Source organism: Erithacus rubecula (genome assembly GCF_903797595.1).
Source record: "Erithacus rubecula genome assembly, chromosome: 18".
In the NCBI taxonomy this organism is placed as follows: domain Eukaryota; kingdom Metazoa; phylum Chordata; class Aves; order Passeriformes; family Muscicapidae; genus Erithacus; species Erithacus rubecula.
Genome location: NC_136670.1, coordinates 13648039 through 13662378, shown reverse-complemented (window position 1 = coordinate 13662378; position 14340 = coordinate 13648039). Strand labels below are relative to the sequence as shown.

Here is a 14340-nt window from a genome sequence, read left to right as displayed (position 1 = left end):
CTGTCACAGACACTGCCCTCACCCAGGGAGAACAAGAAAAAACATCTCTAGGTATCTAAGCATTTGAGCATTTTCACTAGGCTGAAAGAAAAATATTCTAAAAAGAAAAAGTCAGATTTGGAGGAAATATAGTGGACAGTGATGAAAACACAGAGGCAAACACAATTCAGGTGAAAAAATCTGCATTTGGGTGGTTTATGTTTGGCATTTTTTAATCCCACCCTAGACTCCACCTGCTTTACATCTTTATTACCATTTATTTTCAGACTGTATCACAAACAACTTGCATGCAGCCCCAGGGTACTGTGAGAGGCTGGGACAGCTTGTTAATAAAAATGAAGCTCAAGAGAAGAACTGAAGAACTTTGCTGTCTGTTTACAAGTCAGAACAATATCACTTTCCTTACAACAGCCAATGTCTCCTGGTGACTTTCCACTCTCAGTTGCCTAAAGCACCCTTTGGCACCTCCTGGAACAACAATTCTCTCTCTAGAATTTAGGTGCTCCCTAGAATTTAAGTGCAGAAATCCCTGCACTTGGATTAGGAGACCTAAACCACGAGCATTTTGATGCAGAACTCCAGAACTGCCTTTTTGGGGTCCTTGGTGCTGCTTTCATGGTGTGGGAACTCTCTAGTGACTCTGACAGATCTGCCTTAAAACCAGAAAACAAAACTTTCCAGGTTTCAGACCCCAGATCTAAATAACTTCTCCCTGTTGATATTTAAGGGGTGAAACAGGGACTAACTCAAACCAAAGCATCACCCAACACTGATTAATCCTCAGGTTTGCAGCTGTAAGATTCCTCTACCTCCTATCCAATTTCTAATCAATGTTTATGAGAAACATTAATTAGCATAGCATTAATTAACACAGAATTAATAAACATAATATTAATTAATAGTATTTCACTCCTTCCCTCCATCTAAAAAACCTGGTGCCCAGTCTCTGGCAAGTCTCTGCCAAGGGGAACACATGAATTAGTTTTTAATGGTTATGATTCATGGTTTGGAATCTCCTTGCTCTCTTCATGCTGGGATTTGTCTCTGAGAAAGTAAAATCTGCATTTTTTCAAAGCTCCATGTTGCTACTGGATGTGGGGGGCTTTACTCCAGGAATTCACTCTCAAAAAAATCCCACCAGGACCAGCCCATGGCTCAGCCCTTTCTGATTCCAGCTGGGAAATGCCTGGTTTGAACCAGACAAGATGACTTGGGCAAGAAAAGCAGAAATTCTGTCCCCTCCTGCTGCCCAGCATCCCACCTGCTGCTGCCAGCTGCTGAATTTGGGGTGAATTGTGTCCAAAAAGGAACATTTGTGTGCTGAGTGAGTGCTGCTGTGCAGTGCAAGGCAGCAGCCAGAGGGAGGGGAGGTTGGTCCATGCAGGGCAGAACCTCCTGCTCACTCACAGCTTCCTGCCTGCTCTGCCCAGGAAATGACAGGAGCAGCTCTTCAATGGAAATTGTTCACAGCCCCAGCTAAAAATAGCAGTGAGGTAAAAGAGGTGGGCACCCACTCTGAGAGGGTCATTTCCTTTCCAGAAACAAGTGGGCTCAGGCTGCAGGCAATTTATTTATCAACACTTTTGTTCGGGCTACCAAAAATCCACAGATGAGTTTGATCTATTCCTTTATCTGATACAATCATGGAAATTCCAGAGCCAACAGGAAGGGTGAAATATGAAGTGAAACACGAGCAGATAATGAAATGGAGCTCCCTGGGGAGGTCTGAGGGGCCCAGATGTGGTTGCTCCTGCCTGGGCTGGCTCTGGCCAGGTTGGATGCTGTGGGGAAATGCTGACTCAGCTGCAAACTTCACTTTCCCTGCCCTGAGGTCAGCAGTGGCTTCTGTGGGCTGAGGTTACAGGGGGCTGCAGCCTGAACAGGGTTCAAAAGCTGCAGGGAACAGTCTGAAGCATTAACCCCACAGGCAGCACACCCAGGACTGCTTCCTGTCAGTGGAAAATTGGGTTTTTGTAAGAACCTGGATGATGAGCTCCCTGTTATCAGCTAATGTCCCACAGTCAGGCTGAACTTCACCCAAACCCAAGTGGTGAGGGCAGTGCTGGGTGCAGCACCACTGATGTGTGCCAGTGCTTGTCCAACCCTAAAATCTACAAGCAGAGCCCCTAAAGCCAATCACTGTGGAAATAAACAGCAGAGATCCAAGGCATGGATTGCTCTCCAAGCCTGAAATCACCTCCAAGCCTGGTGAAATCACATCTGTGGGCATCTGCTGCACAACATGTGCACCCAGACCCAGGTGCAATCCAAGAATCTGGGTTTCAACATAAAGTTGAGCAGAAGCAGCAAACTGAGCTGAGCCCAAACCTCAGAGCATGTGCTGACCCTGCTCTGCTGAGCTCCCTGCTATCTTCTTCTGTGGGGTGGTTTGAATATCTCAATATCAGTTCTCTTTATTTGCTCGTTTCTAGCTGAGAGGAGCTGCAGATGATGTGATTAAGAAATAAAACATTGTTATTTGAGGTGCCTGGCCCTGGTTGCTCTGGGAGCTATTGATCCCTTTAATGAGACAGAGCTGATTAAACGAGGCCACCAGCACACATGCACAGATAATGAAATATTAAATCATAAAATAAAATATGGAAATTGCAGCTGCCATCAGCCACCCAGGGCAGGGAAATGCCTGGCTGGGCACCCTGCAGTGTCCCCTGTCACATCCTGCTGGGATGTGTCCTGACCCCTGGGGACAATCCTACAGATCCCATGGATAACAAAGGTGTGATCCCATGGGGACAATCCCACAGATCCCATGGATAACAGGGATGTGACCCCTGGGGACAATCCCACAGATCCCATGGATAACAAAGGTGTGATCCCATGGGGACAATCCCACAGATCCCATGGATAACAGGGATGTGATCCCATGGGGACAATCCCACAGATCCCATGGATAATAGGGGTGTGATCCCATGGGGACAATCCCACAGATCCCATGGGGACAATCCCACAGATCCCATGGATATCAGGAATACCAGTGACCCCAAGGGGATCCTACAGCAGGGAGGGGCTCTCAGGGAAGGCACAGCTCAGCCCCAGTGGTTTCTCCCTGCAGAATTCCACATCCTGCCATGCCCAGGAGGAATTTTGGGATGCAGAGCAGACCCCTGGGCAGGCAGGGATGGAGCAAAGCTGCCCCTGGGTTTGCAGAGTGATCCCAAACCTGGGCAGGCACGTCCTGCCCTGCCTGGGAAGGATGGGATCCTTCAGATGCTTCAGCCCAGCATGCACAGCCCCACCTCTCCTTCCCTGCCCACCTCAGGACAGCTCTGGCTACACAAGAAAAATAAATAAACAAAATAAAATAAAATAAAATAAAATAAAATAAAATAAAATAAAATAAAATAAAATAAAATAAAATAAAATAAAATAAAATAAAATAAAATAAAATAAAATAAAATAAAATAAAATAAAATAAAATATTTTAAACCCTCTATGCCAAATAAAAAGGGGCATGACTTTTTAATTGAAAAATATAAATAAATAAAGGTTAAGAGAAACACACAGCTGGAGAAAAGGCAGAAAAATACCAATTACCTTTCTTTTTGATTGCTTGGATCAAAGATCACAGTCATTCTTTTTCATATAATGTTTTGTATCCAGCTAAGGTGTGTATCTATCAGCTCTGAAAAAGATTTGCAAAACCATTTTTGAGAAAAAAAGGGAACCTTTGACCTATGTTGCATGGCCAAGTGTTACAGCTTTCAGCTACTCTTTCATTTTGTTGGTAAAATTTAATAAAAGGACATTTCAGCATATACAACACATAAGGCAGAATTTAACCACTGACCTTTCTGTTTGCTCAGATCCAGCACTGGATTTTACTTTTTTTCCCCCCTTTTTTCTCAACTGATATTATCTAAAAATGAATATTCAAAAACTGACACTCCAAAATTGGTGATAAAAGGTGAGAAGCTGCTAATTTGATCTGAGACTCCAGAGGCACAGGGGGTCTCTGAGATTTGTGAGTCAGGTCCAAGACTCAAAACTGCCTTTTGCAAAATTCTCTTTTACCTCACCCCAGTGCCCAAGGAGGATCCAACACATTTCTGGCAGATCCTTTTAATTGATTTAATTTAATTGCAATTCCAACCACAGAGGCTGTGAAAATCAGACTTTGCCCCTTAATTGTACAGAGCAGGAAAGATGTGGGCAAAGAAATTATGAAAGTGCTTCAAACACAAATAAGGTGAATTATCTTCCTCAGGAAATGGCAGTATTTAAAATTTTCTGCCTTTTTTAAAATTTTAATTTAATATTTTAAGATTTCTTTTGAATTCACCGTGAAAGCATTTGGCACTCCTGCAAAACCATGTGGAAATTAAAAAAAAAAAAAAAAAAAAAAGAAAGAATTGCAATATTAAGGAGCAAAAAGAGCTTCTTAAAAAGTAAGTTTTGAGTGCAAGATTCAGAAGTGTTTTTGCTGCTACATTTCAGGTGACTATATATAGAAAAAGAGTATTTTCCTTGGCTCCCAAGGATTGGGCAGCCACGTATGATGGCCTGGAACCTCCCACTCAGTACACAGCCTATTTTATATTCTGCATCCTGGAAAATCAGCTTTTGCACACCAGAGCACAGCAACTCCTTGACTGGGAAATCCCAGTTTGGGTGCATCAGGCACAGGGAGCCCAACCCAACAAACTGGGCTGGGGAAAAGTCCAGGGCTTGGTTTAGGGATCAACAGCAATTAAAGGATTTTTTTAAATTTTTTTTTTTTTTTTCTGGGAAATGGGGACAAACAATCACTGGGATGCAAATGTTCAATTACACATCCACACCAGGGTTTCCTCCTGACTAAAATAATTTAAAAGATGCACTCTGCAACTTTTCTGCCTTGTCCTGCTTGTGACCCATGGAGTCTGTGTGAACTGTGAACTTTCACACCCTGCAGCCCAACTGCAATCAGGTCATCTCCTTAATTAACAAACCCTTGGAAGGGGCTGCTGACCTCAAACTCAGTGGCAGCTCCAGTCCCAGGATGCATTTTTGCTGTAAGAGAACAGACTCCAAACCCACTGGCATCTTTCCACGAATTTAGCAACATAATGCAGATATCTGATGGAAAACAGAATCTAAATAAAATGCATATTTTTGGCTAAAGCCCATCCCAACTGAAATCAATATCTGAGCTGCTCTGGATTTACAGGATCTGCATTGCACTCATGGCATTTAAATATCCTTCCCTTATATTTCAGCACAGTGCCAGAGTGAGGTGCAAAAATCAAACAATCTTTGGTACTGTCCTACCCCAAATGTGTAACAGGAAGCTGGGTGTGCCTGCAAGAAAAGAGCAAAAAATAAAGATAGCACTTCTGCTAAAAAAGATACAATGCCCTAAACACACTGTAGATCAAAACCAGCAGGAAGGAAGTACTCAAACACAAATCTGTCTGTGCCACCACCTCAGAAACACTGAGGATTCTCTAAGCACTTTCATTATTGTCACTGCACTTCCAGAAAAAATCAACAGCCACCAAAACAGCAAAGCTCAAAGCTGGCAGGAAAAAGTGACCTGGAGGGGAATGGGGGACCCCAGGGCTCTGTCAGGATCCTGCCACAGGGCCAGACATCCCTGAAGGACCTGACCTGCTCCAGACCTGCTCGGGCTGGAAAACACTCAAAGGCTGTGAGCTCACACTCGTGCAACTCCCAAAATCCAAAAATCTAAGAGAAAACAGCTTGAGAGGATGAGGGGCTCCACAGAATGAGCTACACCCCCCAGCACATCCCCTCTGCTGCTGGGGGTGACTGGGGCATTCCCAACAGCCCCTACAGGCATTTTTAAAGTTATTGTGTGGGATTTTAGATCCTCTGTAGATCCTGAGTGCTGAGCCCACTCAGGCAGGAGGAGAATTGCAGCACAAATGCCAAGTTCTGCAGAAGCAGCTGCAAACTGAGCTGAAGGGGAGAGCCCTAAAGCTGATGGGGCCACTTGTGCTGCTTCCAGATATTTAATCCCTTTGACTCCTGTTTGAATCTGCTGGCAATCAGTCAGTGCAGTTTTCAGGGCACTTTCCCTACCCCAGGAAATGGGCTTTGTGTGACATTTGCACACACACACGAGCTGGGTTTCCATCCTGGGCTCTTGGCTGAAACAGCAAGACAAAAAGCAGTTTTTGCTCCAGAGTGTGATTTCCTGTTTGCTGATGGATTTCAGTATTTAGTCATCACTTTTTTTCATCAGACAATTCTGAGACAGGTGCAAGGCCTGCCTGCCCATGGACTGGAGGAAGAAAGGGGCACCTTCAGGAGCAATTTAATGTCCTTTTCCTCCTGCCCCTCCAGGCTGCAGAAATGGGCAGCCCTGGGAGCTCCTGTGCAGGCTCAGCCTCCCTGGGCTGAGTTTAGAGGGGCTGCCAGACACTGGAGCAGAGTTGGGAGAGGCACCCCAGCAAACTGGGCTCTTTCTGTCTCTTTAAATGCCTCTGCACCCCTTTTGTGCCAGCCCAGAACTGCAGACACTGAAACCAAACCCAAGGCTGGTGCTCAGCAGGGTCAGGCACTGCCCTCACTGACCAGGGACTGCTCTGGGTGGCACTGCCCCAGCTACCTGAGCATGACACAAAAGCTCTTCAATTATTGTGTGCTGGGATGTGATAAATACCCTGAGCTCCATCAGGCAGAGCCCTTGGGTCTGCCCAGTCACTCACAGGGGCAGAAAGGGGCTGCAGGGAGCTGAGCTGGCTGTGAGCTGCTCCTCCAGCACTATCAGCAGCTGCTTTGGGAAAAGTACCTTGAAAGTGGAAAACTAGATCAGCCTGGGTGTGATGAGGAACTCCAGGCCACCGTGGATTTGGTTTGTAGTAGCTTTCCATAACAAAGTCTTTTTTTAACTGACTTTCTTTCTGCTCTCATATATTTAGATATGACTTTCATTCTGCAGCACTCTGATGCCAGAGAGTTTTGGCTGCAGCTGCAAGGGAAGGGACACGTGTTTGAGTCATGGATTTGGCTCTCTCTGGTTGATAGTTAGTGAGTTACTGAGAAAAGATGAAGTTTGTATTTAGCTTTAGCTTACATGCAATGAGACCAAGTAAAATATTCCAAGTAGAATGAGCACATAATAAATAAATACACAAAAACTTATACCAGAAGGGGATGGAGTTCATTTTATAAACCACAGTACTTGGCTAAACCCATACAGAAATATTAGGCTGATGGACTGAGCTTAAGGAACACAAGGCAAGAATGATTTTGTCACTGCTCACTCTTGATTTGACTCTTGCTGCTGCTGCTGCACAGCACAAGGGTGAAGGATGCTCGTGCCTGGTTTATTGTGCACACTTTGGACCTGGTGGGTTTGATCCAGAGCTGCTGAGATAAGCAGTGCCACTGGGTATTAAAATGCATTTCTTCTAGATCAAAACCAAAGGAGGCTGGGGATGGCTTTTCTCTCCAGCAGCACCTCATGGTTTAAAAACTGATGAAATTGGTATTGGATGCCACAGCACCTCTAAAACAGCAACTGCAGGGAAAGCACACGAGCAACAACTCTTTATGCACATGTCACTGTGCAGTTTCATCATTCTCCTAGAGTCAACCTATTTACTGGGGCAGGATGAGTCACTCTGTAAAGTGATTAAAAAACAGAGAAAAGAGAATGGATGCGAAAAAGCCATTTTTTTTTACAGGAAATAACTGGGGGGAGGACAGAAGAACAGTCACAGCACGTTCAGGATTAGCTGAAAGTACAAGATAGGCAATGCTGCTGCTTTTTTTATTTCTGTCACAAAGGAACAACCAGACAAATATTTGATTGAGGGGAACCAAACCATTTAACAAATATTTAATTGAGGGAAAACAAGCCATATTAGCCTTCCCTTTAGGCAGCTTTGCAGGGGATGAAGAGTCAATAATGGAATCTGTTTCCCTCCCTTGAGCTCGAGTGCTTATGTCTATTAATCCACAAAACTATTCACTGGCTCTGATTCTCTGGCATCTCATCTTGTGCTCTGTCTTCACTCTGCAGGGTCCCCTTGAAGGGCCTGAGGACTCCCCCAGCCTCTCCACAAACCAGCTTTCCCTCCTGACATGTCTGACCTGCATCCTGAGCCTGGTTCTGGGGGGAAATCAGCAGCAAATCCCTGCAAGGGAACAGGGAAGATGCACAAGTGGCCTGTGAGCAATTCTGCCAAGCAAACCCAGCTCCCCTCTGGCCAGACATGCAGATCTGCCTCTGCCTGCAATCCCAGTTACAAACAGCCTGCACAAGGCATTTGTTCCCACCTGCTGCATTTCCAGGAGGACTGTGGGCAGCAGGCACCACAGTGAGCAGGGGAACACACAAAATCACTTTAACACTGATTATTTGTCCATTATCTCCATGCCCTTCCACAAATCAATATTTGGGGGAAGATTCTTCCTCTCTTTGGGAGCTGCCTCCAAATGCAGGGGCAGAGATGGGAGCAGCTCAGTGACTGCTCCCAAGGCAGCTGGAAAGCATCCAGACCATGAAACATTTAACTGATTACTGACAGAGTGTTACAATTCACATCTCATAATGTCAAGGAGGTGCCACATACAAGATCCTGTGTGTCTGCCCACATCCAGCTGCTTGCTCTTATTTTGCACTTTGACTGGAACTCCTTTGAGGGAAGAGTTGCATTTTTTTTTAAACTTTGGAGTCAAAGCAGCATCTGCCACAACAGAGTGCTGGGGTTTCTACCATAAAATAATGTACTAATAAAAATACTATATAATACTATGGGGCATATGTATAAATCAGAGAGCACAAGACAGACCTAATTATAAGAGACACGGATAACTGGAAAAAGGAGTGCAAAACACCACGGGGAGCAGATCCTGTAACTGCTTCTACATCTTGCCTCAAGAAGGCCAGGAACATCTGACAGTAAACAGCTTGAGAGAAAGAGAAAAATGCAGTATCTGCATCATGCAAAGCCTTCAAACTTTCAGTCTGAATCAATGGCATGAATGAGAAAACTTTGGTTCTCAGTATGATGAGAAGATGAAAGAAAAGAAAAAGATGAAGGGAAAGAGAAAAGAAAAGAAGGGCTATCAATTCCCAGAAATAGAATGAGCTCCTCCATGTCCACTGGAGGTTCACCTTCAGCTGAAGTGCAGCCCATGCTGCTGAGCTTGGGCAATTCCCAACCTCACCACAACAGCAATAACCTCCATTTGCTCAGAAATTAGCCCTCAATTATTTCCAGATCTCCCTCAATTATTTCAGATATCCCCATTCCAGATCAAGATGTAGGAACCACCACCCAAAGAGACTGCCCCAGGGAATCCTTCCCAGGATTTAATGCTGAGCCATCCCCAGTTTTCCAGCTGTGAGGTCTGGGGGCTGCATCCCCAGGCAGGAGGTAAATGCTGTGCTCAGGGCAGGGTCCCAGGGGCACACTGCAGCTCTGGGTTACCTGGCAAGCCCATCCTGATCTCTCCCAAGCTCTCAGCAGCTGTGTAACCACATTCTTTAAACTCGAGCCTGCACAGCCAGCTCAGAGCTCCGTGCCTCATATTGAACCCATTACTCTGCATTTAGCCATGCACTGCTGCACTTCCTGGGAGAATTCCAACCCAACAACAGCAGCTTTGGAAGCACAGCATGATAAAACACCCTCCTGCCTAAAATAAAGATAAAACTTGCTTACATTTGACGTGATCTCATCGGAGCACACACTGGGCAGCAGTGGGGAGCGTGGACTCAGTGGGGAGCCAGCCACAAACAGCTGGGACACAGCTGCACAGGGGTGAGGGGCAGATCCCCAAAGTGCTCCTGAGCAGGGCTGGCAGGAGGGTGGCAGCCAGCAGGACAGAACTGCCCTGGCTCACACAGCACACTGTGCAGGGCCACGATCCTAAAGGGGCTCTGGGGGCTCAGCCCCAGCTGAGTCACTGGGCTGGGACAGCAAACACACCAGGGACAAGCACAGCTCACCCTCGGGAGTGCACAGCTGTGCCCAACAGCTGGGACAGAACAAGAGCTGGGGATGTCACAGAGATGTCCTGCAGCAGGACCTTGGGGTGCCCAGAGGGAATGGAACAGCCTTTGGGATGGTGCAAGGGAGTGGAAGGGCCCTTGGGATGGCCTAAAGGAACAGATTTTGGGATGGCCTAAGGGAATGACCTTTGGGATGGCCCAGGGGAATGTCCCTTGGGGTGGCCCAAGGGAATGGAATGGCTTTTGGGATGGCCCAGGGGAATGTCCCTTGGGATGGCCCAAGGGAACAGCCCTTGCTGCAGTTGAAGTGGGTGGTTAAGCCTTGGTAACCTCAGAAGCAGTTCATGCTACAGTGGGTGCTGGGAGAGGGCAGGGGGAGGATCTCAGAATGAAAAACTTCCCATTTTGAAGTGACAGCAACCAGAGGCTTTGGGAGAGCCCCCTCAAGCAGAGCTGGCTGTGTCTCACCTGCTGCTGGGCTGGTGGTGCTGTGCCCTGGCTGGCTCACACCACAGGGCTCTCCTTGGGGTGCCTCCACAGCACTGTAAGCAACCCCTCAATGTGACTAATCCACACTGAAAATAACCACCCACTTTATCTTTGGGCTGGAAAGCACCAGGGTGAGTGCAGAGGGTGAGCAGTCTCTGGAGGGTTTGGCCACTGCTGAGCCTGGCTGAGGGCAGGATGACCCCCAGAGACACAGGGCTGCAGCTCCTGGCCACAGGAGAGGCAATTCCTGGGGCTCAGCAGTGACTGTCCCCAGTGGGGACTCCCCCTCCTCATTCCAAGTGCCCAGAAAGACCCCAGCTGTTTTCTTTTTCTCCCAGTGGTATGAGATGCCCACTCTGCCCAGCATTGAAGGGGACAGAGAGCAACTGCTCTGAGATTTTCTTTTTCTTAATTCAAGAATGTCATGTGCATCCAGCTGTCAGCCTTTTGGAAATCTGCTGGGTTTTGTTTGCCTCTGTGGCTGATGCTGCAGCTGCAATCCCCTGGCAGCCAGAGAGTTTGCTTGGAGGAGCCAGACATGAAATCCTGTCCTGAGAGCACCCTGGGGCTCCCCTTGGGCAGCCCCCTCCTCACCTGATGGGAATGGGAATAAACTCCCCTGCAGTCACACCAGGGATCTGCACAACTCTGTGCTCATCAATAAAACTGCAAACTATTGCTATGCCCTTTCTGGTTTTCTGGGGTTTTTTTTTGCAGTTGGTTTTTTAAATCCAACCTTGTGATGGGAAAAATCAGTGCTGTCTATGATTTAGGAAGAGGCCAGGCTGGAGCAGAGTGCCCTGAAAGGGCAGGAGAGACTGCAGTGTTATAAGGACTTGGGGGGTTGCTGAGACTTATTCCCAAGGAACACATTTTTAACAAGGTGTGGGTTATATATGTGAAAATTTGGTCATTAGGTATAGTTAAGCTTTACTACCTGAACAAGTCTACCATTTGACAGCTGAATAACAAATCCCTCATTTTTATCCACAATAACTCCAATTCCATGCTCAGTTACTCAGGGACATGGATAAAATCATCCACCACTGAACAGCCAGGTAAATACAAACCACCACTAAGTGCAGCCTGATCACAAAATTTGCCTTCACATCTTTCCCCCCCTGAGCACACTGTGGGGTGATTAATAACTCCTCCTCACTCTATTTACTGAGTAAGCTGTGAAAGGAAGTCTGAGTGACAGGAAAGTGTGTTTGGAGCAGTGCTGTGCTGGGGGTGCCTCTCTGGCAGGGGCAGGATGGCCCTGGGGGAAAAGGGAGGCAAAATCCTCCCTAGAGAATCCCCAAATCCTGCACCTTGTACTCAAGATTACAGCAGAAAAGGAAATACATAGTGTGGGCTGCTTGTAAGGCCACTAAGTCAGGGAAAAGAGACTACTTTAATTTCCCTTTTACCTGGAAAGAAAAATAAACTGGAGGGAAAAGAAAATAAAAACAACAAAATAACCCCACCACCTCTTCTAAGGGTTGGAAAAAACCTGTGTGAGAGGGGAGATAGCTGCTTTCCATCCCCCACAGGAGGCTTTGCTGTGCTCCCAGCTGGGCTGGACACAGGCAGAGGGCTGGGCAAGGAGCAGCAGGACGTGAAGTTGGCTGTGCTGTCCAGAAGATGAAAACACTACTGCTGTTTATAGAGGGAAACCCAATTCGTCAGCCCAAATGAATTCCTGTGCTAATCCATGCAGGCTTCATGTTTTCCACCAGCCCCAGCCACTGCAGACTATCTTTAGGAGGCACAGTGTGTTTGGAAAGGAGCAGCTGGAAAGAGGGGATGCTCATGCCAGCTTGGAAGGCTTTTGGTATGGAAAAAGAGGAATGCTCTCTTGGGTCTCCCCACAAAATTAGAGCATCTTCATCCAGAGCAGAGCAGTGCCAAGCACAACAAACAAAAGAGGCTTTCCCCAACTCTCCTGGGCAGCCCCTCAGGCTCACAATGGTTTCCATAGAACTTGTTTTGCTATCACAACAAATTCCATCCCTCCAGCCCCAATGGCCACGCTCCTTTTGAAAGACAGGGAAATGGATTTCCTCACCTGCTCTGCCAAAGCATTTCTGCCTCTGTGCCACGGCCAGGGGCTCCCCAGGAGTGTCTGGGAGCTGTGGGGTTTGGGACAGAGATGCTGAGTGCAGCCAGGGCTGGGGAGCTGCCCTTGGCCAGCCCTTCATCCCTCAGGTCAGATCCTGCCAGGCTCAGCCTGGGCACTGATCCACGTGGGCAACAAACCCCCTGAGCTTACCCAGGGGGAATGAAGGGCTCCCACTCACACAGACTGCAGGAACCTGGAATTACTGCCACTGAGGGCTGGGTTATTTGCCAGGGTGCTGGAATATCCCCCTGGGACAGGTCCTGCCAGCCCCTGCACAGGCACTGGGGCTCACAGCAGGCTCTGAGAGCACAGATGTGATTCTGCATGGCAGACTGGAGAACATTCAGTGCTGCATCTAAACCAACACTGTTATCTGAACAGCCTGAAATTCTCTGAAGTCATAATCTTGATCTAAAGTTTGCATGCATTAGTTTTGGAGAACTATGAAGTGTAACCAAGTACAAAACCAAGGGGCCAGAGATACTCGTTTTGTGTTTTAATAATAGTCTATAAAAATTGTCCTGAAGAAAAATTTGTATAGAAAGCAATGGCACTAAAAAAAAAAAAAAGGAAACATATCTTGCAACACCACTAAGTTATTTGAGAGTCTGAAGCTACAGGATGATCTCAGAAGACCCTACCAAGCTGAAAATTAGGGTCTGCCTGCTGGAGCCTTAGATGCTGCAATCTTGGACCCCGTCCAAGGAAAGAGAGAGCACCCCACTCAAAACAAATGAACAAGGGGGCAGAAGAAATCAGATAAGAGTAAATGTAATGCAATCCAAACTACAATTCAAAATGCAGCTGCTGAAGGTTCCCCTCAGTCCTGATTTAAGCCTGGCTCTGCCCAATGCCTGGTGTGTCCAGACTGTTCCCAGGCTTTGCAAACACCAGTTTGTGCAGGGTTAGAATGGCCTCATCTGCAGGGACTGCACTGGGGCACTTCCCTGAGCCCAGGCACGGGTGGCCAGGGACAGTGCAGCAGAACAGCCCTGCAGGACTGCAGCCACAAGGGGCTGGTGCAGACCCAGCCCTGGGAGGTTTCTGGCCACAGGGGGAATGCAATGTCTGCTCCATCCACCAGCCTGTGGCTGTGGAGTCTCCTGGAAGGCAGGCCATACCAAAGAAGTGACACTGCATTGCTCATAATGACAGGGCCCAGTGAGGTTTCACTGTCACCACACTTTCACCATTGACCCCCCCACACTTATAAAGTGGTTCCCCCTTCTTTTAGTCATTCTCACTCTTTCCAAAGAAACTTAGAAACCACTTAAATAAACCAGCACCCATCGAGACAGTGCAAATGCCACAGGAGTCATTCATGAGTCTCACTGTTTGTCCTACATTTCACTCAGTTCATTCATGGCTGATGAAGTCATTCATCATCAAGAAACCAAATCAACCCAACCACACCACACCACAATTTGGGAATCTTTGACTAGACTCCCCTGGCAGAGCTGATCAGAGGCAATGATTGCAAACTCACACTTTGCTAATTTACTGCTGCCTGTGCAGTGGTGGCCAGCCCTGAGACAGGAGCACGTTCTGGCACTGTGCAGGGACATCACCCACAGTCTGTGCAGAGTCTCAGCTCCTGAGCCCATGCAGAGCTCAGTGTCTGCTGCCAGCCAGCCCCTCTGACCTTTCCTTCCACACCTCACCATTATCCAGGTGGAAAAATCCCCCCTCAGGTGGAAGCCTAGCACTCCAGCATCAGAAGTCAATAATCCTTTTCTCACTACATCCAGTCTTAATTGCAATCTCACCCTGAAGAAGAAGTGTTGGTTCAGCTGAAGGCAGAGTTTAGTTTCTATTTTGG

At 47.2% G+C, this 14340-nt stretch overlaps 1 protein-coding gene and 1 long non-coding RNA gene across 9 annotated transcripts in view; one reads left to right on the top strand and one right to left on the bottom strand.

Annotated features, from left to right (window-relative positions):
• The window catches only part of LOC306809855, a 639653-nt gene that overhangs the window by 309858 nt on the left and 315455 nt on the right, over window positions 1-14340 (top strand). The gene's annotated exons all lie outside the window — the stretch shown is intronic.
• NFATC2 (nuclear factor of activated T cells 2) overlaps window positions 1-14340 on the bottom strand; it is a 75133-nt gene that overhangs the window by 700 nt on the left and 60093 nt on the right. The window contains exon 10 of one of the 8 annotated variants that reach the window (XM_079321740.1): window positions 3556-3643. The exons of the other annotated variants lie outside the window; for them this stretch is intronic. Within the exon in view, the coding sequence (XP_079177866.1) occupies window positions 3600-3643 (44 nt within the window). The 3' untranslated portion in view covers window positions 3556-3599. The remainder of the gene's footprint in view (window positions 1-3555; window positions 3644-14340) is intronic. 8 annotated transcript variants of the gene reach the window in all.